At 39.5% G+C, this 23,997-nt stretch overlaps 6 protein-coding genes across 11 annotated transcripts in view; 3 read left to right on the forward strand and 3 right to left on the reverse strand.

Annotated features, from left to right (window-relative positions):
- Positions 1 to 3,441, forward strand: part of LOC135940600 (protein MTSS 2-like) — a 256,792-nt gene extending 253,351 nt beyond the window's left edge. For all 4 annotated transcript variants that reach the window (XM_065485569.1, XM_065485560.1, XM_065485588.1 and 1 more), the window contains one exon: positions 470 to 3,441. In XM_065485569.1, coding sequence (XP_065341641.1) covers positions 470 to 958 — 489 coding nt within the window. In that variant the 3' untranslated portion in view covers positions 959 to 3,441. The remainder of the gene's footprint in view (positions 1 to 469) is intronic.
- Positions 3,105 to 7,375, reverse strand: LOC135940653 (solute carrier family 35 member F5). 3 transcript variants are annotated; one of them, XM_065485629.1, is made up of 11 exons: positions 7,273 to 7,375; positions 7,053 to 7,215; positions 6,655 to 6,779; positions 6,449 to 6,592; positions 6,334 to 6,390; positions 6,229 to 6,252; positions 5,893 to 6,165; positions 4,839 to 5,021; positions 4,476 to 4,783; positions 3,930 to 4,199; positions 3,105 to 3,869 (listed from the first exon to the last, which is right to left on the reverse strand). In XM_065485629.1, exons 2-11 carry the CDS (start codon positions 7,117 to 7,119, stop codon positions 3,788 to 3,790), a joined length of 1,533 nt encoding a protein of 510 aa, XP_065341701.1. In that variant the 5' UTR covers positions 7,120 to 7,215; positions 7,273 to 7,375; the 3' UTR covers positions 3,105 to 3,787. The 3 variants fall into 3 exon arrangements, with proteins under 3 accessions (XP_065341701.1, XP_065341709.1, XP_065341717.1); XM_065485637.1 differs by lacking the exon at positions 6,229 to 6,252 and having other exon boundaries at positions 7,273 to 7,374; XM_065485645.1 differs by lacking the exons at positions 6,655 to 6,779; positions 7,273 to 7,375.
- Positions 7,376 to 8,029: 654 nt separating this feature from the next.
- LOC135940753 (trypsin alpha-like) lies at positions 8,030 to 9,731 on the forward strand. Its single transcript, XM_065485785.1, has 7 exons — positions 8,030 to 8,159; positions 8,224 to 8,276; positions 8,336 to 8,424; positions 8,482 to 8,623; positions 8,787 to 8,900; positions 9,278 to 9,436; positions 9,502 to 9,731. The coding sequence occupies exons 1-7, from the start codon at positions 8,075 to 8,077 to the stop codon at positions 9,658 to 9,660; spliced, it is 801 nt and encodes a 266-aa protein (XP_065341857.1). The 5' UTR covers positions 8,030 to 8,074; the 3' UTR covers positions 9,661 to 9,731.
- Positions 9,732 to 9,776: 45 nt separating this feature from the next.
- On the reverse strand, positions 9,777 to 11,457 carry LOC135940761 (uncharacterized). The gene is made up of 4 exons (XM_065485799.1): positions 11,342 to 11,457; positions 11,096 to 11,289; positions 10,888 to 11,038; positions 9,777 to 10,339 (listed from the first exon to the last, which is right to left on the reverse strand). The coding sequence occupies exons 1-4, from the start codon at positions 11,379 to 11,381 to the stop codon at positions 10,131 to 10,133; spliced, it is 594 nt and encodes a 197-aa protein (XP_065341871.1). The 5' UTR covers positions 11,382 to 11,457; the 3' UTR covers positions 9,777 to 10,130.
- Positions 11,458 to 15,074: 3,617 nt separating this feature from the next.
- On the forward strand, positions 15,075 to 19,027 carry LOC135947685 (beta-1,3-galactosyltransferase 5-like). Its single transcript, XM_065496577.1, has 4 exons — positions 15,075 to 15,444; positions 16,794 to 17,191; positions 17,505 to 17,787; positions 18,775 to 19,027. Exons 1-4 carry the CDS (start codon positions 15,131 to 15,133, stop codon positions 18,860 to 18,862), a joined length of 1,083 nt encoding a protein of 360 aa, XP_065352649.1. The 5' UTR covers positions 15,075 to 15,130; the 3' UTR covers positions 18,863 to 19,027.
- On the reverse strand, positions 18,994 to 23,735 carry LOC135947683 (metal cation symporter ZIP8-like). The gene is made up of 9 exons (XM_065496576.1): positions 23,606 to 23,735; positions 22,600 to 22,879; positions 20,529 to 20,841; positions 20,301 to 20,470; positions 20,131 to 20,244; positions 19,874 to 20,077; positions 19,521 to 19,749; positions 19,281 to 19,465; positions 18,994 to 19,226 (listed from the first exon to the last, which is right to left on the reverse strand). The coding sequence occupies exons 2-9, from the start codon at positions 22,705 to 22,707 to the stop codon at positions 19,062 to 19,064; spliced, it is 1,488 nt and encodes a 495-aa protein (XP_065352648.1). The 5' UTR covers positions 22,708 to 22,879; positions 23,606 to 23,735; the 3' UTR covers positions 18,994 to 19,061.
- Positions 23,736 to 23,997: the final 262 nt, after the last annotated feature.

Here is a 23,997-nt window from a genome sequence, read left to right on the forward strand (position 1 = left end):
TGATTGAAAAACGACAAATAATTTAACTCCTTAACTTTAGTTCACAAAATCAACAAATGGTCCTGAAATCTGGGTTTTCAAAATTCATGTCGCAATTTAAGAGTTTATTTTAATTATATTTATTGCTCTGCCCAATTGTTTTAGCAATTTAAATTATTTATGGAGCTCTGAAGAATAGGTTTGTTAGTTGATTTTTTTTAAGACAGTATAATGTTGATCAATGAACCTAAACTGCTCTCTTTCTGGAATTTGATTAAACTTACTCTTTTAGTATTTAATGCAATTTTCTCTCAGTTTGCTATACATCTGGAAATAAATCAGTCCACTATAGTTTTAAAAATCGTTCCTTTTCTCTGTTATTTTCAGAGTGACAAAATCTGAGCTGATTCACTCATTTGTAAGCTCAGAAAATCTTGCGTTTAAACAAATTGGCCATGTTTTTTATGATCTGTTTTTCCGTTTGAAACAGATGTATCCAGAGCATCAGCTGATGGCCAACTTTAGTCCAAGCACCAGTCGCAAGCTGTATGAACAACAGCAGCTGCAGCTGCAGCAACAGCAGGCGCAGTACAAGGTAAGCCGGAACCCTGAGTACGAAGATCCGTCCAAGCTGCGGATGATCCAGCAAATGAAGATCAACAAGCTCAAGCAGGAGAAAATGGGCATGGCGGGGCCGCAACAACAGCAACTGCAACAAATGGCGCCGCCGCAGCAAATGATGCGGCGCTATTCAGAGGAGGAAAACAGAGAGCCGCCGCAGCAGACCTTCTTGCTGCAAAGTCTGACAAGCAAGCTGTCGCAGATGCAGAAGAACAACAAAGCCCTGCGGGTTCGAACGCTGATCGCCAGCAGGACGGTCAAAGACCCCACGTTGGTGCACGACAGCCTGATGGACCAGATAAAACGCGGCACCCGCCTACGCACCACACCCACTGACGATGGCCCCCGCTTCGCCTGAGCAGCAATAATAATTACTCTCAATCAAAATTAACGCAGCCACTCCAGAATATCAACAGACAGTGTTCTCTGAAATTCACTAATTGTGCCCATTTCTTAAATGCCGAGGTCGGGTCAAGGTGACGGGGTAGAGTTAGATTAAATGTTGTTTTACAGGACAATAATATCCCTGTATGAGGAAGGTTTCCTACTTACACAAAAACTGTTCTTTGGTGTTGCCTTGCCACTGGGAGTCACCTTGATTTTATGGCCCAATGCCATGAGATGATTGAATAATAATTGTCGTGGGGAAATACTCTGTACCACAAATAAGTTAATGTTGTTTCCAATTGGATGTCAGCCTCCTTTCTTTCTGCTTCCCTGCTTGATCACTCTCATGTTCAGCTCATTTTCCATTTCTCCAATTTGGTAGTCCCCTCCTCAATTTGAGTTTGCCTGGAGTCACCGATTCCTAAATTTGGGATTGTTTCAAATGGTCTAAAACAAATTAAATTTCTACCTAGAAAAGAGGGTTACTGCAAAATCAAGGGAATATTGTTTTTTCCATCTGATTCCACTTTTGTGTTTATTGCACAAAATCGCTGATTTGTATTTCGAGTTTAGGCAACACAATATGTTATGGTTTTATAGTTGGAACTGATTAGCGAGCTCCAAATCCGCTACGTACAAACAATTTTTTATAATTGGCCTCTGAAATTTGCATTTGTTGATTTAAGTCGTTGACTTATTCCAGATTATTAACTAGCTTTCCGTTCTGCTATGCAATAATTATTGACTTTTTTTGGTAGAATCGCCGAAAGGGAAAGCACGCAGAAAAAGCTTAAGTCGAAATAGGGAGGCTCAAAAAATCGCCTTTAATTGATTTTCAATCACATTAAGTCTGACGAGGACCTGTTTAATTCGTAAGATTAAAAAGCACTAGGGTAATTGATCGAGAGAAGCTTTTAGCAAACACTAGAACCACACAACTCACTTCCACTGGCAGCAGAAAACTACTTTGAAGACGGCGCTGTTTCCGTACACCGGAAGCTAAATTCTCAGGATTGATCTTAACGCAACCCCAATTAGACCCCCAACATAATCACATTGTCTATGTAGTACTATGGTGTATATTATGCGCAAACAAGACTTAAAAAGTAGAATCTAAAACTCACTCAAAGATGTTTATCATTCTGTACACACGTGACGCAAGTCAATTATTTGGATCTATTATCCCCCATCCCCCTTTGCTAGTGTTTTGCCCCTTTTGATTATAGCAGTGATGATTATCGCTGCTACGCTCTCTCTTATGTACAAGACTGGAGAACTTATATATCTCTGATTTTTGTATCCTCATACTTAAGACACGCATATGAAGAAACACAGTGAAAATGTAAACCACGTATAGCGACACACACGTAAACAGAAACTTCTAAATCCGAGTTTTTGTGCTTTGCGTAGTAGAGGATTTTGTACGACAACTGAATATGATGCAATTATTTTTCTTATTCCATCCTACTGATAATGATGTTGCACTTTTTGAGCATATTTTTAAAATGTAAAGAAGAGATGAAAAAGCCACGGAATCGTACACTTAGCCAGTTAGCGAATATTATCTGAAGAAAAATCCACTACACCGTACGAGTAGATTGTAAGCAAACTACTTTCCTCTCACTGTAATTGTATCGTGGTGTGCTGCTGAAGACTCGTCGAGTCCACCTCTATAATATATGTGTGCATATCACTCACTCACTCCCTCATCTTACATACACACAATATTATACACTACTCATCCGTCATATTCGATATGAGAGACGTTAACCGATTACTATACTCTGTGTAAATACAAAGCACAAGACGTGTACCTTAGGCAGGAGTAGTGGCAGCCCCCCTTTTGATAATTGTGTGTGCATGTGGTGTCCCGACTCTTTTTTATCGTTCGCCGGGTGACTGAGCAAAGTTGAGCAACAAAAACGCTACTTGCAAGAATAAAATACAACTTGTTGTGATGCCCCCCCCCCTTTTCAGTTCCTTATGTTCCACTCTAGGGTTAATCACTTCCCTTAATTTATTACATCTTAACTGTAGCGCGGAAAACGAATATGTGATTTGTCGTAGTTATATCATTTCTCTACTTATCTCCAAGATTAAGTTCAATAAACGAGTGCTTCACTGAATATGTTCGCCTTTTTATTTGCAGTCATACATTTAAGTTTTCTATTTAGAACTTTTCGTGTCCGTGCATCGACACAGGATGAAATCACTTCTTCCTTGCCATCGTTCACAATTTACTGGAATTTGTCAAAAGTTTGACTTTTGCAACTCTTGCTTTCACGCTATTACATTGGAAACATACACATTCGACGATCACCGATAACTCGGAAAATAAATCTATGAAGTTGTATTGTCAGCTCATTATGAATTGATCTGAAATTTCTCGTCAATGTTCGTGTCAGTTCTTTTAAAATGCTAAAATCGGGTCTTATCATCTACCAGGGGGAATTATTATTATTAAAAAAAAAAAAAAACAGAATTTCACTAACAACTCGAAAAATCTTCCAAAGAACGAGTAAAAGGTGACTAGATATATGAAAATATTTCACAGATAACAAGCTGCTGAAAGCATTTGGAATAAGCTTGAATGAGCCCAGCTACTCAGTTGTATCACAACATGCATTCTATCAAGTAGAAGTGTTCAGAGTGCGAGTAATTCTAGACGTGTGCATCTTCTAAGGATAAATTAGAACTAAAATCAGACAGATGAAGTTGTGCTTGAAGAAGAAGTACTGCGCAGCTCCAGCTCGGACGATGGAATGTGGAAACTAAGGCAGGCTAATGCCCTCCGCTAGGTTCAGGCTTCATGATCACTAGTCGAGGAATTGTTGACTCCTATCAATGATTCGGTTTGCTCCCTTTCTCGCTCCCCTTGCAATCTACAACGAACGTACGCATTCACAATCTAGGACTCAATCTATTTAGCGCGGCACCAGTACCTGCTGAACGAGTTTCTCGGTGACGTCAATTTGTTCCACCCGATCAGAATCCACCTGGCCAATGGGTCTCGTGGCGCCAATCGCTCGCCATTCGCGCCCGGCGAGGACAAAAAGCCGGCCCAGATGAGGGCCGCCACCATCGGGATGGCTCCGATGTAGACGCGGAGGGGGTACTGCACCTGCCACAGGAGAGCGTCGGCCAAAAAGGACAGTGGCACGGTCAACGTAAGCGCTAGTGTTCCGACTAAGGGACAAGTGAGAAGGCATCCCCTGAAAAATGAACGAGACAATAATTTCCTACATTTCTCCTAATTTTCTTTATCAATTAAATTGGTTATTTTTTTCCACCAATTATTAAGAGGTTACATGTTATATTAATTGCAAAATATCTATTTGGATGTAGATTTATTACTTTTTTATCAAATTAATATTTTCTCTTCTAAACACTCCATGCCTAATTTAATTATAGCTAACATTATCAAATTCTAAGGGTCTGTAAATTTATTATTTTATTGCTAATGTCATGGAAATAAAATTGATAATTACCAGAGCCAAAGGACTTCCGAGAGCACAGTGCCAATAAGTCCGTTCAAGAACATCACAGCCCACTGAGGCCGGGTCGGCCACTCGAATTTTTCCAAGCCGAGAGCGTGGAAGGCGGCCACAACCGGCCAGAGGCCAAGCAGGCAGAAGAGGCCGACGAAGCCAAAAAACATGGGCACGTCCAGCGCCTCTTCCGAAGGTACCTTCTTTTTCAAGCTGACCAGGTAGGTGGCGTAGAGGGAGGCGCTGATCAAAGCCAGCGAGGCTCCAAGCGGGAAACTCGGACTCAGGCTGGACCAGCAAACGGTGCTCTGTCAAACGAAGCGTCACAACAATTTCTTAAGTAATAAATATGGAATATATTACAGCTCCAGCAATGCTCATTCCAACAGCAGCGATTTTCGAAAGCGAAATCCTGTCCATGGGCTCGGAGGGAATAGCGGCTGAGAGCAGAAGGGTGAAGAGAGGTGCCGCACACGAGAGCAGCGAGACAAGGCCTGCGTCGCCGTATTCGAGAGCAGCTTGGTAACTGTAGTTTGCCATGCACCACTGCAAAATTAATTTATCATAGTGTAATGATAGCGATATTTTATTTAAAAAAATTATATTACACGAAAATTGAATCCTAATCGATCTATTTTTTGTATAATTCTGACCAAAAGTGCCCCAAAATCCTTGTTTTGGGCAAAGGAAATTTGGAACCTTAGTTGCTTCCAGGGTGAGAAAAATTGTGACAGTAATTTAATGGTGTGGAGATAAAAAATATTACTTTTGAGTCTTGAGGGATATTTTTTATTTTATTTTTCGAAATCTGCAGAAATTGGAAAGGGGATTGTGTTTGGCTTCATTTAAATTCACCAGTTTATAGTAGCGTCAAAAACTGCCTCTATTCAGAAAGCTGATTAAATTTCCAGTTTCTTTCCTTCGGAGCAAATTTTTCTCAAATTTATTGTTTTCGCACAAAAATTCTGAAAATTTCAAACCTTTAAAATATTTTGGAAAAAATAAAAATACCCAAAAATAAGTTAATTTATTTAAGAATCATCTCAGAATTTTTTTCATTTTAATTATTTCTACAGTGAATTAATTTCTAACTGAGGTTAAAAAGTTTTGAATATTTAAAAAAATTGCGTCCTTTAATGTTTTTTTTTTAACCTCTATTTTAACTCTTTTAAATCTGCTGTGAAGGAACTAGGTACTAAATTTGGCAGCGCGGATTTCATCAAATGCAGTTTTAATACAGTACAAATGAGGCACTTGCTAAAAAAAAGCCTATCAAGGTCAGGACTTGACGCACTCAGCTCTATCAAACAAATGCGATAAAGGCATATTTTTATAACTGAAGCAAATAAGTCCAGATAAATAAGCAAGGGTTAGCTAGAGATAAAATTATGAAACTCTATATATAAAAATTATTTACCAAAACGCAAAAGGTGAAGGCCAGCCAGGCGACCTTGCTGACGGGCAGCTTGTTGGCCGCTCTCCTGGCGATTTGGTCGGCGCGTACGCTGGCCGTGTATGAGAGCCTCGCCATGAGAGCTGCGGTCGCCTCCTCCTCGGACATCTGCCGCACTTCCGCCAGCTTGCTGAAGCGGACCGATCTCACACCCGAGTCGTCGCTCTCTGTGCCCGAGCTCTTTGACGTGCTCCTGCTGCACTCTGGCCGCTTCAAAGGGACATAGGTTGGCTCGCTCTGTGAAAATTTACTCATTATGATCGGAACCTTTACAGGCTATCAGAAAAAAACTATTTTTACCTGTTTCTGCAAAACATGCAGTTTCTACAAAATATACAGATTACCAGGTAGTGTATTCTTTTGGATAAAAGTCAATTATTTAATATTTTAAAAAAAATCGCTTACCAGGGGAGGTGGGGAGTCAGTAAAGTAATTTGTGTCTTCGATATTTGGATCCATCAGCTGAGAAACAAGAATTTAGTAGGATTTTGATTAAAATAAAAAGATTGCGGCAACTTACCACATAAGAATTTGAAGCGCTCCAACTGCACATGTCCCGCCACGGAGAGTAGACTAAAAATCCGAGCAAATAGACGCAAAACATTGAAGTTTTCACGTAGGTTGTGAATAGCGGCTTCTGGTAGGCCTCTTCCTCGTACAGATACTGGAGCAAAAGTTTATATTTGATCAGTGCAGAACTAAAATATTTCGACATGTGTGGCTCACTTTTGTTAGCTCTGACGAAGCAACCCATATTATGTCCACAAGGACCAGTAACACTAGACCCAACGTGAACTTTTGAGATCTATTCAGTCCTATTTGAAAGTCTTCGTGGGAGTTCATCATTGTGCCTGTTTTAATGAACACAAATTTACAAAACAATCAAAAGACAGTATCAGAAAACTTAAATGCCGTATAGTGTAGTGGATATCGGTTACCATGAGGTTTTAAATTAATTTGTTATTGACAGTTGACTTCCATAGCAGTAAGTGGAAGGAACATAAAAAATTAAACGCACTAAGCAGTGATATCAATAACGAACCACTCATACTATCACCATTACGCAATTTTTGAGTCATTCTTTGAAATAAAAACCAAGTTTTAAACGAATAATATATAGTTACTCGTATTAGTCTCATCCGTAATTGCTGACGACGGTTCTGCTGGCATAACTTGCGCCCCTTGGACCATCAATTCGAAAAATATTCATCAGCTGAAGGTCCAATTGTGGGGAGACAGTGCTATGCAGGCAGATTCGAATGCATCTTTCGCAGCTAGCAAGTGCTTCTGAAAGATTTAATGAATCAAGTTTCTCAAATGATCACGTGATAAGCAGAGACTAACCTTTTACCCAATATTCTGCGACAATTTACCCACAGTCGGCAAATAGCACGGCCATGTTTATTTTGCTTTTCGTGGCCAATTATTCGACTATGTACAGAAAAAGAAAACCGGTTTCTTTGTTTTGATATAAAACTGCTTTGATCTTTAGAGAAATGTTTATTTGAACTTAACAAGAAGAACCAACTAGAATTGAAGAAAATTGGTAATTTAGCCAATTAATCAGCATAACTTGCAGTAGAAACAAGAAGAAACGAGTTACCGTTTGCCAGGAAACCGGTTAAAAATGTTAAACCGGTATGACATTGGCGCGAACGTGGAAAGTAGAATAAACCCGAATAAACTATCCATTGCCAATGTGAGAGACCATTAATAAGAGTGCATGAGAACTGAGAAATTTTGGAAATAGTTTGCATAAATTTGAATTCCTAAAATAAATGGTCAGCCGTGCAGCATTTTACAATCGAACCCCAAGCTTTTTTTAGGTTTTACAAAACTTTGTGATGAAGTGCATGTGTGTTTGAGAAGTTATTTTCTCTAATCATCCGAACCATTTACATTATTTATATTTTTATGAGGCAACATAATAAGCACATTTTTCAGATTGATATTTACCTACATTTGCCTGTTTTTTTTCTTCAAGATTTAAATTATTCCAAGTAAAATAAAGTTAATAAGCAAAACACCTGCTGTCCTATCATACATTAATGAGGTTATCTCAAATAAATAAAAACCGAATAAAAGTGGGACATCTTGGCAAACATCCAAATGTATTCTTTTTAACACCTCACTCAGTCCACGAAACATGAAGATGCCGGCCTGGTCCATTTTGGTTGTGCTGCTGATATCGCATTTTAATGTTTTTGCCATTCCTGAAAGACCCAAATTAGGTTTGAGATCTTTTAAGTTGGATTTTTAATAATATACCATTATATGTTTGTCAAAAATCAACAGAAAGTCGAATCCTTGGTGGATCATCGGCGACAATTTCACAAGTGCCTTACCAGGTAATAATAATAAGTAAAATATTTTTCACTCCAACGCAAATTAATAAGATAAAATTTAGCTTTCTCTGCGTGATAATGGATCCCACTTTTGCGGAGCCGCGATTTTAAACTCCGAATACGCGCTCACAGCGGCGCACTGCATTGACCCGTAAGCGCAATACATCAATCAGATAATTTAAATATTCATGACTTATTTGTAATCTAGATCAATTGAGCTCAGCAGAGTACAGGTGGTGTCTGGCGCTACGTTTCTGAATGCTGGCGGCTCTGTTAGCGCAATTCAGTCCGTCGAGGTTCACCCAAACTACAACCGGAAAACGATGGACTATGATATCGCCGTTATTAAAGTGCGCAATCTCATTTCACTGGAAAAATATGTATTTTAAATTGCCATTTCCAAAAATATGAATTTGAAAGTAGTAAAATAACAGCACGCAAGTGAATTAACGCTTTTATTTATTTTAATTTAATTAAATAATAAAACTGATTTGTGAAAATATTTGCTTTTAGGTTCGACAGCCATTCACGATGAGTGCAAGCGTTGCACCGATTGCCTTACCAAGGGCTGGACTTGTAGCGTCACCTGGCGCCGATGCTGTCATTTCTGGATGGGGAGTTTCCACTGTAAAATGCACCTTTTTGCTTTATTGTCAGGGTTTTACCTGACGAGATTACGATCGCATTAATAACTGTTTGTAACAGGACGCAAATTTTCGGAAGAATGGAGGGAGAAACTCAGGTATCAATAAAATGGCACCGCAAGAAATCTCGTCAGGAAAAACCCTGACATTTATATCAAGAAATTATTGCTTCTATTTTTTAAAAGCATCATAAATTTATCACACGAAAAAATGTATTTAAAATTGTTAACATGAATAGTTGCGATAGTTTCTGACCGTTGGGATCAATCTCATTGTAAAATTCCATGGAATATATTTGATTATTACTTTTTAATCGGTGACCGTCCGTGCGGTTGTACAAACTAAATAATTTTATTTCAGGCTGGTGAGGATGAAGACATCCCTAATGAACTTCAACGTGCGAAAATCTCAATCTCGAACTTCAGGCGGTGCAAATTACAATACCTGTTCCGGGCCAGAGTACGGATCACAGAGAGGATGATTTGCGCAGGAACCAGCAATACAATTAGCTCATGCCCCGTAAAATTTTCGTTTTCATTGCAGTTTAACCTAAAAATCTAATTTTATCACATGTGCTTTCGCAGGGAGACTCTGGTGGGGCTCTCGTTGTGAATAATGTTGAAGTGGGAATCACCTCGTTCGGCCCTGGACCTTGTGGATCGAGCCAGTTGCCAGGAGTTTACACAAATGTCGCTGACCCTGAGCTGAGACAATGGATTTCTTCAAAAACTAATGGTCTTTGATTGAATACAGAAAATGATTATTTAAAATATTTATATCAATAAAGCATATATTATTTATTTATTCGCTAAAATTCACTTTTATTTTAGGGAGCGCTGCTGAATAAAATGATCCTGTGTTACATTATAAGAATATGTACTTTTTATTCATTTTGAATGAATTAATCGGATTAATATGCTCCACACACTTCCAAGTAATAAATCAATGTTAATTACAATATTATAAAGAGAGCAAAACTTCAAACGGAACATCTATACCTATTTAAAAATTGCGGTTTCACCAATACAGCAGGTACAGCTGCGAGTAGACCAAGTCCCCATGTTCAACGGCGCTTTTATATATCTCATATTTCGCCCTCTTGCGATATGCATGTGTTACGTGTGTATATAGTGTTAAAAAGCTGCGGTAATTGATCACCTTGTAAGGCACCACAAAGCAGTATAGAATACTTGTAGGTTGGCAGACGTCGCGTTCACTTTTCTGGCTGGCCCTCTCGGCGGGGGCGGTATCCACCCTCCTGCGGCAGTCGCTGATACTGCTGCGAGGGCGGCGGCGCCACCATCTGGGCAGTGGAGAATTCAATTTCCTCAGACGAAGAGTCAGCCTGCGAGTTGTCGAAAAGATCGTAACGCGGCCCCATCAGTCCGTTCTCCTCTGATGAATCCGGGGTGCTTTCGGCTTCTGCCAGAAAAAGAGAGTATTATTTGTAAGACTTGATAAAACAATTTAAAAATTTTCCTTAATTTTGAACGTGTGATTTTTCTGTATATAGTTATTTTTTCAAATATTTTTGGAGGTAAATATCAACCAGACCGTTGGCTCGGATTGTTAAGGCATTTTTAGGAGTTCCAAGGCAATGGGAGATACATATTTGAGCATTTCGGGGATCTAAAACTGATTGCCTAATGTCAGAGATAGCAAAATAGGTGCGATTAAGTTGGATGATTCAAATAATAGTTCAACAGGCTAGGAGGCGCACCGGCACCGATAAGCCACTTGCTGGTTTTCGCTCCTTTCCAGCGTCTTTAAGGACCAATTTATCGAAGATCTCAGTGCAGTGTTGATTGTGAAAAGAAGTTAAAAAAAATAGAAACCAATATAAAGCAAGAATTTTCATTCATTGTAACCCGTGTTCAAGATTTATTATTATTAAGACCCGTTTATTCTCAATTGGCACCTTGATTTCAACTCTAAATAAAATTATTAATAAATATTTTTAAACTACGAACCATAGACGTTGCGAGTGCGAGTGTTAGGGATTTGGCTGCGCATAGGGGAGTTCCACAGGGTAGCCAGACTGGACGGTCCAATGCGTGCAATCCTATTGGGGATTAATTCCTGTCTACTGCTTGACCAGGGCAGGGAACCGTCTTTTGAAGCCTATTATAAAACAAGTATAAAATCGAAAAGAATGTATAAAAATCATCATTTTCGTACCCAAGTGCTGTCGCTTCTTCTTCCCATCATGGGCACATTTTTTCCTCCTGATTTGATGAACCATGTCCCCTCACCGCCGCCGCTGCGCCGTCCAATCCTGGGCACGTTTTTGGTCGCTTTCAAGAAGAACGTCCCTGCGTCCGTGTCAGCTCCGAGTCCGATGACCATGGCCGAGATCAAAAACAAAATTGCGGCTGCAATCGATCGAATTTCAGTATGCGATTATTTGCCGTATTTCTGGCCTACTTGGCGTGAATCCGCCGAGCCTGTTGCTGCATCTGCCCATTTTTAGCGACGATATCCACAGCGGAAAGCTTCTCTCGAGAACTGGCTCATCCCTTGGCTGCCGTTCGACTTTTATACCCCGCACCCGCAGCATCAAGGTGAGTCCCTTGAATGCACCTGTCGTCTCCTCTGGCACCACTTTTTAGAACATTGGCCTCATTCGCCGCTCGAGAGCACTGACAGACAGAGAGGGAATATAATATAATATTTCAAGGGTGGATTATCACGCGCTTCAACCCTTGAGGGCTACATATTAATGGCTAAAAGTGAGATGCATCAATTCATTCCATTTACTTTTAGAATTGGGTCAAAGCTAGCTTATTGTGCTCTCCTCCCTAAATAAATTTCTCATCGCGGTAAAATGGGCCAGTTTCTACACCAAGATTGTAAACACGTGTGCAAGTGTGTGCACCGAAAAGCGGCCTAGATCCAGACACATCAGCCAGAAAGGGTTGAACGCTCTTTTGCCGTGCGAGACGTGCATGATCCCTCGCCTTACTCTGACATTAATAGCTACCAGCATTCAAAAGCGGTTGATTTACAAGTTTCGAATCGATTTATCCGCGTCTCGCACCTTCCGCTGTGAACTGATTTGCACCCCAGCTGAGCAGGTATAAAATAGAATAATTGATATGTACAGTGCACTTGAGTGGCATTTTGAGAGCAAGAGTTGAGTACGTGTGATGTTAGCCAATCGGCGATTTCTGGGGTTTTGCATTCAAACAATGGAAGGGTGTGCTGTGCAACTATTTTATTCAAACAATATTATGTAATTCCAGAGAAAACAGTCGTAAACCTTATTCAAGCAAGAATCGAATAACAAAATTGGTGCGATCAGCCTCTCAAAAGAAAAGGAGATTTGAATAGCACATCATCATACTACTTCTGCTACTACATTTTGATAAAACGTTGCGTCTATTGGATCAGCCGGTTTGGTTGGTTGGTCAGTGCTGACGAGATCGACTCGCTAAGCCTGAAGCTCTCGGAATTATTTGTTTTCAGTGGCTGCTGGTGCGGGAAACCAGCTTGTGCAAGCCTCTGAAGCCAGCTCGCAGAGCGAAAAAATGGTGCGAGCGGTTCCTTCCGGCTCTGTAACAGCAATTGAAAGTGCGCGTGTTTAATTAAAAAGCAAAGCCTGGTATAGAATCACATTATGCAACTTGATCCAGATGGTCAACTTCTGTGTAAGCAACTCAGTCAGCTGACACAAACTGTTTAGCACAGAGTGATTCAATCAGTTTCAGACTAAATCTTAGATGAAAAATCCTGATTGTATTAAAAAGGGATTTTTACTTCAAAATGGTAAGAAAAGGGGAATTAAATATTTCATTTTTTGTAAAATAAATATTTTCCTGAACAAAGCAATTAATTACAAAGAAAGAATGGAAGTCTACTACAGAGATAATGACAAAATTTTCACAAAAGCAAAAAACAGGTTTTTCTAAATTCTAAAAAAATTATCAGGGGTGAACAGGGAAGGCCAAACTGGGGACTTTCATTCCAAAATATGGACCTGGTGATTCTGGATGATGAATCTTGGGACTTTTAAATATTTCGAAAATTTTGAGCGGGCAAAATGAAAAAAAACCTGTCATCAAGAGAGCGAATTGGACTTGCTTGTATATTTACCTGCCCTCTTGCCGAAGATGCTGCCATTGAAGGGTGGCTTGCGGTAGGCGTCGGCAGGGTAGCAGACCATCAGGACAAGGCTCACCACCAAAATGACAGCGGCGAAACGGACAGCGAATGAAGCCATTGTGTTTGGGTTTCTGCGGAAGAAATTGCTTGACTACTATACCAAAAATAAGATGAGTGGTGCGAACAAACGCTTACTTGTGGGGGATGCTTGCTTGCTGGTTGAGAGCTGGTGGTGAAGTGTGTGATCAGGGTTGCGAGGGTGCAGCTTTTATAGCTGGCTGAACAGAAGCTCACCCTAATTGCAATAAACAACTCATTTACCTCGTATCATTTAATTATCTCTTGCCAGAGATGAGGAGTCGACCGCGCCGATGAAAACCAATATTCCTTAGCCTATTGGGACGAGAAAGAAATTGAGCACTACGCCTACATGAAAGCAGCTCCTGTTTTATAGAACGGTATTTCTATATGGAATGCTCGAGGAAGAGCATAATTGTTTTGTTACGCATTGTCAACATATATAACAGCAACTATCTCTAATTAAACAGAGAAAGCTATTACGCGATCAGTGAACGCGAGCATTAATTTAAGAAAGGATTTGCGCTCACATAATGACTTTCACATTATCACCATGAGAGTTGCAGTGTTATTTTCAGCGCTCCTGCACCTAAAAAGCATAGGTATTGTGTTGAAGACCAAATAAGTGCCTCGGGCGACGTCGTTTGCATATGTATCAGAAAGCACTTTACTCTCTCACAGTTACGACTGCAGCCTTGGATAGCTCGCAGTGCTCGTACAACGCGTGAAACTGGCCGCTTAGTAAGTGGGCTCTCTAAATTCGAGGAGCGTTTGATTGATGAGTTCGTGACTGCGGGCATCTTCAATTTAATTGAATAAACGCGTACTCTCTGATAATATCCGTGCACTATGTGATCCGTTTCTCGGCTGCAATTTTAGGTCAAGATGTTAACTCGCTTTTGAAAGGAAAGCACATGCAGGATGCATGCAGCGATACATTTATCTGGGTAATGAGCATTAGCTCATCTTCCGTGAAAAAAAAATCAGTTACACTTTCTACAGATTTTTGCTTTGCACTAAGCTTTCTAAAAAGCACATACAGTTATTTTTATCAATATATTAAATATGCTGATTTGATGTTAATACATATTCCAATTTTTCCCGTTCGTACTGAAGGTTAAGGAATTTTCCCTTATTGTGCAATATCAATTAGATAGAGCTTATTTATTTCTGGAATATACAAATGAAGAGGAGAGAGAAATAGATTTCAATCAGAGTGAGACGTTATTACAGACTATTATCTCCATTGCATAAACAGCAATTAAACAGCCAGCAGCGCCCATTTTTTAATACCACAGTACAACCGCGTAACTTTATTCAAGGTCTCTTTTGCACACACCTTCAACAAATTGTTACAACCTCCACAAGTTACTCCTTCAGCATTCGTTCAACTGCATGCTATAGAACAAGTCTGCTGCAAATAAAATTGATTTGTGCTGCCTCTGAATGCTGTAAGAAATATTGTGTATTTGTGAAAAGAGAAAAGCTATTTCATCGATCGTTTTCTTCTTTATTGGTGTTCTTTTTTATTGTGATTGTAAATTGTACAGTTGAAAATTATTAAAGTTTTTCATTCTATTAAATCACAGGATTATTTTGAATCTAAACTTTTGCTAAAACTTCACTCTTAATTAAATTATAACCCAAAAATAACACTGAAAACCAATAAATTTTTCAACCCATCCGGCTGTTGCCTAAACCATTTTATTAAATTATTTACATTCTGCATATATTTATTTATTTATTTCAGTACAACAACAAAAACATCACGAAGTCAGTTAAATCATGATCTGCACTACACTATCGGCTATACCTTCAACATCAACACACGTTTCTGCACCGAAAATAAAATGTGTCGCTCTCGTGCGTCTGCGGTGTCTGTTGTGCTCCTGCTGCCGCCGCTGCATACTTTCACTCACTCCTACTCTCCAGCGCGGTGTGGCATTGAAAATGATTTCACTCTCGCTGCTAGCCGCGGCGGCTCACGGCTCAGTCGGTGCTGGAGTTAATACGAGAAGAGCTGCTGGGTCTGACATGGACAGCAGCGGCGTGTCCGGCTGGATGCACCACCTGGTGGTGGACGCGTCCGTCAAGTACTGCAACTGCTACGCCAGCAGGCCCTTCTACCGGCTCGTCAGTGTCGCGTGTTTCGCCCTGTGCGTGCTCTTCTTCGTGCTTTCCGCACAGCAGCCGTCCGTCAGCAGACGGACGCACCAGCTGCACGACGCCGGCAGACGCACCCTCTCCCTGAGCGAGCCCGGCGGGCCCAGGGTGGACGCGTTCGACCTGACGGTGAAGCCCTTTGGATTCAACATCGTGCGGCAGCCCACGCACAAGAGTTCCTTTAAGTGAGTTTGATTTATTAGTCGACCTGATACACTGGACAGATAAGTTTCCTCCGAGATTAAAAATAACTTTACAAAATTGGCCTAAAATCAATCATTTTCCCATGAACATTTTTTATTAATTTAAGAACTATAACACTTAAGGAGAAAGAGAAAATTAATTGTTTTAATACACACATTTTAAATTTCAATTTTTGTCTGAAGATCGATTGAACGATTGCTAAATTTCACAAATATAAATTTTTGCGTTATAAACTAGCTATTTATACATTTTTGCGAGGTATTCAATGAGCTGCAATTTTCGACATGCTTAACAAAAATTAAATAACATTTAAACTAATAATTTTCCCCTATCTGTGATTTGAAAAAAACCTGTATTTGTAATTCAAAACAAAAGATTGCGCGCATACAAATTAAATTTTATCACATAAATCCAAGAATGTTTTTGTTCTCTGCGCATATGAGCGCGGATTATGATGAAATATGTGTGTGTGTGCTACATATCTTTAAGGTTTAGCGGCCTTGAATAAAATTCACCGTATCGTGAAACAGACTGCAGCATAGCAGCATCAACATCTCCAATGGTGCAATTTATTTGAATGTTCGTCGCACCATAAAAGGTTTCACTTTTCTAATTAACTAAATCATCTTGAAGTTTTTGAATTTTAAATTGACCCACGTCGATCACGATTGCGCTTGAAGGTTGACACGAGGAGCTAATATTGCAAGATTGAAAAGTAAAAATAGGTGTCACGAGCGCCGCGGTGCATGTTTGCGCAGTAAAGCTCCTTTTTTATAGAAAACCGAGAGAAAAAGCAGGAAGCACAAAAACACGCCGCGAACACAATTGCTTCACTCTTGAATGCACAACCGACGCTCCGCGCTGCGCGTCAAGAGATTTTTTATTGTTTCAATCAGCCATGAAATACCGCAGATGTTGTGATACGCTCAATTTCAAACAGATTGTGGCCTAATTCGCAGAGAAACTGTTTATATATCGAATTTATATCGTTAAGATTTTCTAGCGAGCGGGATTTCCTTTTTTTAATTTGTGAAAATGGATATTAGTCAAAGAAGTACATATATTCATGGAAAGTTTAAATTTACAGAAATTTAATCACCTAAAAATGAAATTCGTGTTTAGTTAATAATGATTTACCTGGTTCATATAAGAATTTAGCGTACAAACTAATTTTTGCAGCTCAATAAAATTTAAAAAATGCTCTGCTAATTGCTGATCCAATACAGAAAGTTGAGTAAATTTGAAATAAACTTCCAAATAAATGGAAAACATTGAAATATTTTAAAATAAAGCTTTTGGAATGTTTTATTTTAAATAATTCTTTCTTCAGATCATGCGAGAAGACCGATCTGCTGATTTTCGTGTGCTCCTCGGTGGACCACGTGGACAGACGGACGGCCATCCGCGAGACGTGGGCCTCGGCGGAGGCGTTGGCTCCGCTCAACGCGGCTGTCGTGTTCGCCGTGGGCTCAGTCGTCGGCGATCAGGAAGCCCTGCACCAAGAGGCTGAGCAGTTCGGGGACATTCTGCAGGGCAACTTCAAGGACACCTACATGAATCTGACCCTGAAGTCAACCATGGCGCTCAAGTACGTGGCCGGAGCTTGTGGACGCGGCACCAAACCGCCCCGCTTCGTCATGAAGACTGACGATGATATTTTCGTCAACGTGCCCTTCATGTTGTCGGCACTCAAGAAGAACTTGGCTGGCGCCAAGAGAATGATAACAGGTCAAGGAAAAATATTATTTATTCATTTTTGGACATGTCCTGTGGTGCTTAAAAACGTACAACACATTTTTTTTCTTAAATAATTTTACTTTATATTTCCTGCGTTATAAATTAGTGCTAAAAACAATTTCTACAAGCTACCGGAATTTAAAATCTATATATACGAATAAATATTTTCAGCTTTTCAAATTAATCGAGTTTTAAACTAATAATTGTGCAGAAACCTCTATAGTATCTTTGTATTTTTTTATCTTGCTTGTAATGAGTAAAGGAATTTAGTAATTCCAATAATTATTAATTTTTCAATTTCTAGGCTGCATAAAACAACGCTCAGCGCCAAGGGGAGTGAGTGCGGACGGTAGGACGGCGCCGTCTATTTTACCGGACTTCGTCGCCGGGGCTGGCTACGTGTTGACTGGCCGTCTGGCCGCCGAGCTGTACGCGGCGGCCAGCAAGGTGGTCAAGCCGATGAAGATTGAGGACTTTTTTGTAACTGCCCAATGTGCCAAACTAGTGCCCGGTGCTTACCCGCCAAAACACGACCCTCGCTTCACCTGCGGAGGAATCGTCAAGGACGACTGTAAACTCGTTTCCATGTGAGTAATTTAAAGTTGCTTTGTTTTTTATATCAGTTAAATTCAAACCAGGCTACAGATTCAAGAATTCATGACTTACACTGTAAATAATCAACGGAACGAAAATAATTTAAAAAGCATGAACGATAAAAGCCCCGCATTGAAGCAAAATATTATTAATATTAGTTCTAGACCGTGCTCCAATTAAAGCCGTATGGCCAATAAATTTGCTTTCACTTCAAGTTCAGATGATGTTCTATCTATAGGCATTTCATTATTGGTCCAAATATGTAACCGTGTGGCATTTCATTTACTACAGGAAGTGGCGAGAGAGTGGCGTCTTTTATTGAGTTATCCAAAGCCAGGACACGGACATAATTGAATTCTTATTGCAAACGCTGTGTTGCGCTCATGTGCTCGTGTGCCCTTTTATTATCCCGGCGTAGAAAGTCGAGATCAGAGATTGGATGGACGCGTGATAACTCAAGCAGACGCTGACTCACAAAGTGCAGCAAAAGAAAAGTCCGTACATAGATGTGCTCTTTATGAGCATCGTTTGCATTTTCGAACGGAGTAAAATGTAAAATACACTATAATGCAACTCGCTCCTCCAATCATGATGACGGCACATTTCCGCTGACATTTCACTTTCAGCTTTAGCACAATATCACTCGAGGTCGAGCACGAAAAGACACAATCGATTTTGCCACATTTTCGGAGGCTCACTCGTAGTAAAATCTCTCAATAATAATGTGAGAACAAAAGTGAAGCATCTTTTAGAAATGGGCTTGCTTTACTCATGTCATTGAAAAAGTGAAAGAGTAAGAGGACAAAAAATGTCATTCAGCTTAATCATCACCGTAAACAAAATCTTCCGTCATATAATTACTGAATTTCAAGAACTGTGAGAGTTTCGACAAAGTTCCAAAATAAAAAGCTATAAAACTGAAATCAGTGTGAACGACGTTTTGTGATTGAAATATGAAATAATTTCAATTATATTTTCAGGTTCACTGCACACAAGATAACTTCACATAGACAGTCAGCCATTTGGGACAAGTTTACTAGTGATCCAAATCCCTGCATGGATTTTTGACCTAAAGCAATGTGAAAAGTGAAAAGTGACTGTGATAAACAAATCCAAACCGTGTGATTGTGGAGCAACAAACACTAACAAAAAGGTGCGTGAGTTACATTTTTACAAACTCTTTTAATGAATGTAAATAATTTAATAAAAAAGAACACATTTTATTGCTCAAAATCTCGATCATTCCTCTGTTCGTTCAAAAATATTTTTAGTTCTCAAAAGTTAATTGATCAGTGTATCTCGTTATCAAGTAAATCAGCACCATGCCAGTGAGGATTCCAAGATTCTGTTGGAGCATGATTAGCAGCGCGTTTTTCTTGGCACAGTGTTTCTCTTCCAGCGCCTCGTCCAGCATCAAGTTCAGCTGAGGAATCTAAATCAAGCAGTCAACAGTGAAAAAGCAATTAAGTATAATTTTTTATTTTACCAAATCGGAAAGGGAAATGTATAAAAACAGTCCGCCAGCCAGCCCGAAAATGTACGAGTTGACTTCAAAAGATTCAAGAGAAATTCCGAGGACGAGTCCAAGAAACGCCGTGCAGGCAGAGGCGAAATTGAATGCTAGCGCTTTTTTCACTGACATTCCCGAGTTGATCAGAATAGCGAAATCACCTGCGTATTTAAACATCATTTAGATAAAAGTTTATTTTTTAACATGGATACAGACCTAGCTCGTGAGGGAACTCCTCAAAAACAATCGCCAGACTAATGCTGAGTCCGGTGAGCGGACTTTGAGTGAATCCGGCGCCGATGGAGACGCCGTCTATGAAGTTGTGGATGCCGTCTCCCAGGATGATCATCCACGCGACTGAGGAGATTGATGCGAAAACGCCCAACTTTGGCGCTTCATTGTCAGTTTCAGCCAAGTAGTCGTGACTCCTGTGGTGAAAAGCCATCTATAAAAGCAGCAATTTTTAATTCATGTTCGCCATTTTTTAATATTTCGCCCTCAGACAAATTAACAAATTTTATAATTCCAAGCTTAGTTTAATTTTTTAAACTATTTGAACAAAGACGCACCTTGTTCTCTTTGTTGATTTTTCCCATGGGCACTGCCTCAGAATATTTATGGTCTGTTTCGATATTCACTTCCCCGTTGTTGAAGGATTTAGGTAAGAAGTTGTCCACTTCTGCTGGGATATCTGCTCTCCCCTTGTAAATTGGTCTGCCGCCTTTTTCGCCTCCCAATTCTTTGTTCCTCGAGTGGCTGTGGCCGTGGTGGCCCTGAGGAAATTTTAAAAACGTTCTCAACCGTGAACATAATTTATTTAACTCACCCCGTTTCCACTCAGCAAAATTTTGCAGAAGCACTCGAACACGAAGAATACCCAAATTGTTATCCAAATAACAACCGAAGCTGCAAGGTAATCCGTTTCCATAATTTGAAAGCACTAGAGAAATTAATGAGAAATAAATTTTAAAAAAAATGAACGCAAGTAGAGCTCACCTCGGGTATAAGTTGAAATATTGCTGTGGAGCTAAGCGCTCCAATGCCGAGGCCAACTAAATATCTCATGACCATCACGAACAATTTTTTCTTCATTAGGGGCACAAATATAATGCCGAATATTCCGGATAAGCTAATGAATCCGACGGAAAGGAAGCCATAGAGCCAAACTGCAGTTGCAAAGCTCTATTAAAAATAAATACAGAAATTTGTATACAAATAACTTGCCTTGCCAATTGACAAGCCGTTCGGGTTTGTTTTCGTTTTCATCGTGATTTTCGTCGTCAGTCCCATTTTTCTGGAAGACTACGAAGCACCTTTCAGCCTCAGGACTCCTCTTGCGTCTGGAAGCATCTTCGGTGGGTGCAAGGGGCGTTGACACCAATTCGTCTGCGGCCGCCGACGAAGAGGTGTAATTGAGTGATGAGTCCTTCTCACTAATCGACTTTGTCAAGCTGGACGAGTTGCTCAAAACGCCGCTCACTGTGGTCGTCTCATCTGACCGGCCTCTAGAGCTTGCGAATCCACTCACAGATTCACACTAAAAAACAGATAGATGCATTAAAAAACATTAATTTGTAGACGGGTTTTTCTGAGAGTGTATAAATTTTATTTACATTGTTATAGTTTTTTGTTGTGTTTAGAGCGCAGGTAGAATGTGTGGATGATGTATTTTGAAATTGTGATAAGTGGCCGACCAGTGTTTACGCATCACCGCTTTAAGAGGGTAAATAAAAGAACAAGGTTTTCTTTGTAGATATAATTTGTTGCGCTACCCCAGATCTCGAAACTATATGTAACTATTCTTAGAACTGTTTGGAAATGACAAGTTTTGAATTTTACAGACAAAAACAGAGATAAAATAATTTCTTATAATCCTTATGAGCAGCATTTTTTCCCAAAAAGGTATAACTATTTTTTAAAAACGCTAGTTAATATTAATTATTTGTTTCAAATCCCCTTTCCCTTTAAATTTTTCCACCCCATTTCGACGCACATTAAACGACCTGGATCACCGAACAAGAAGATAATAAAATATAGATTGAATTAAACATAAAAATATTTTTGGGGTAGTGCAGAAGGCACTGCCAATAAGGGCACAGGCCGGCAAGACAAAATCTTGGTCTTGGTTTTTTTTTTAAAAAATAATGAAATGAGTGAGTATACCAACAAATAGTGCGTTATCTGGCTACTATATTAAAATTATTGAATCAGTTCGATAATACACGTGTGTCATGCTGATATTAAATATTTGTTTTTGATTACCGGCAGAGCTGCAGTAACGACCATACTGAGATAAGAAGGCACACATACATATGAGTACGTTTAAAATGATTTTGAATACTCTTCAACAATAATGGCTAATCATTTTCCTCTTGGCACTAAAAATAACTCGAAACATCCTCAATAAATAAAAACTTTACATACATCAGAGCAGTGGTTACTGGAAAAATAAATATTGATCAACATGCTCGTTCTTTCGTTCTAATCTAACGAGGAAAAAAATTTTTCCACTCTCACCACACGATGTCGTAAACAATTTAATATTATTGCCATTCAGTCTATTTAGCATTCACGTCTTTACCACAATCACGTGCTATTTATTGTGATGCAAAATTGGAAAGATACGTATTATTTTCCTTCCTCATACTCATGCGAAATATAGCACTCTAATTTTAACTGGTCAACCTTTTTTATGTGTAATATTTGACCAACACGCCAGCTTGGTGGAAATGTCACGCGCCTGTCGGGTGTAAATCGACAATAAACACGTTGGTTGGGAACTGCGCGCTAATTATCTATGCGTATACGTAGTGCTCCGAATGCAAATGAGTGCAGTTGTCACTTTCGCGCCAGTGGAAATCTTTTGCAATTAAAACTGACGCGTGATGCGGTTTCTCTCAGTTTGCTATACAGCTGGGAGAAGTGTCGCGCCACAAAATAACTGATTATAAGGAAATAGACAAAAAATAAAATAAGAATGCATGCCAAAGAAAAGTAAACAAAACTGTGATTTTTAAAACAATAATGAAATTACTACAACAACTACGTTTTTAAAATAATGGGGAGTTGATTCAAATATATTGGCACTTTGACAAACAATTTTATGAGAGACAAACATGTTAATTAATTTTTTTATTAAATAATAAGGTACCAGAAATTTAATTTATGGTTCATGTTACACCGTTTCCAACAATCTAAAAGCAGCTTATTTGTCCACTTCTAAATAAACCAAGCGTTAAGAATTTCTTAACCAATAATTTTCAAGCTTATAGTAGTTTATCCGCAGATGACTTACTCTCACTTCCCGGTAACAAGTGTCTCCATCGCACCGAGGGGGCTGCAGGTCTGTCAGCTGGGCGATGCTTGAGGTCGCGAGCAGTAAAAGCGTGATGGGGACGAGCATCTTCAGTTCACGATAAGGGGGTGATTCGAGTCTGTCCTGTGCTGTGCTGTGCCGCCGGTCTAGGCTAGTGACGAGTGCTCATGGCTATGCAGACTGGAGAGAGCCATCCGATGGTCAGCAGCGAGTCGCGTCGTCGCGTCTTTCTCTCGACACCAACCGGCTCCTCTCGTCTCTGTCAGATAAGATATATACTGCTGTAGTAAAAAAGCCAACGTCTTTTTCATAGTAGCATCAGGTGATCACGAGATTCACGCGAGCAATTAAATTACGCGACAACGTGGTGGAAGCGTGGCGCCACAACATTTTATTTTAATTGATTATTCTCTGTTTCTTTTAAAACTTTTTCAGAGTTATCCTTGCTTTGTACATATTTCTAATTAACTATAAGAAGTGTTAAATGAAGTGGCACCTAAATTATTACAGTTCCTTTCCAGAACTGGGTCACGTGCTCTCCACGCAATGGCTCTCAAGAGAAATAAGTCGAAAAAGATTAGGAGTGGTTGGTAATGCTTTTAATTGTCGAAGCGGATATTGCAATATGATTATCAGAGGAACTGTTAAAATATTAATTTTCTAAAATCCATTAGATAGAAAGAGAAGCTAGTACTAAGATCATTCTTACAAGTATTCCGTTTTAAGAAATTGACATTTCATGTTAAAGAAAAAATTATGGTTTACTTTCAACTCACGCATGCTAATCACCTTAAATTAATTTTAGACTCTGACGCAGCAGAGCCGCTGAGTAAATTTAATATTTACCTAAAGCAAATAAAGTTTGAATTAAATATAAATATTTGCCTTTCAGTGAGATCAGTAGCAAAAGTTTCCGTAGCAAGATGGAATATAAATAAAATAATGTCTCCTCTTTAGGGAATCCAGTTTGGAGAAGTGGACTTACTTTGATGCTTCTTCTTTCCAGCTTGCTTTCAGAGCGAGAGACGACTGGCAATGAGCTCGATCTCTTGTGTGCGCGTGGATCGCTTTGTCCCCCACAACTATTCTACTCTCGCACTGATTAAATAATTGTTTGCGAGTTTATCTACATCACAGCGCGAAGCATATAATAACAACAGAACTGCGACTAGAGCAAAGAAAGCCTTCCTCGTAGCGACCTTGAATGTGCGTAATTAAAACTTTTCTTGCGATGCATATGGTTATTTATTAATAATATTATGATATCACTTAGCTGACCTCGAGAAATGTTTGTTGAATATAACGGCCTACCGTTTCAATCAATGTCGACCTTGTGTTTTAGGGGAGAATTAGACAGAAGCGTTATTTTTGTTTTTG

This window comes from Cloeon dipterum, chromosome 1 (genome assembly GCF_949628265.1).
Source record: "Cloeon dipterum chromosome 1, ieCloDipt1.1, whole genome shotgun sequence".
Lineage (NCBI taxonomy): Eukaryota > Metazoa > Arthropoda > Insecta > Ephemeroptera > Baetidae > Cloeon > Cloeon dipterum.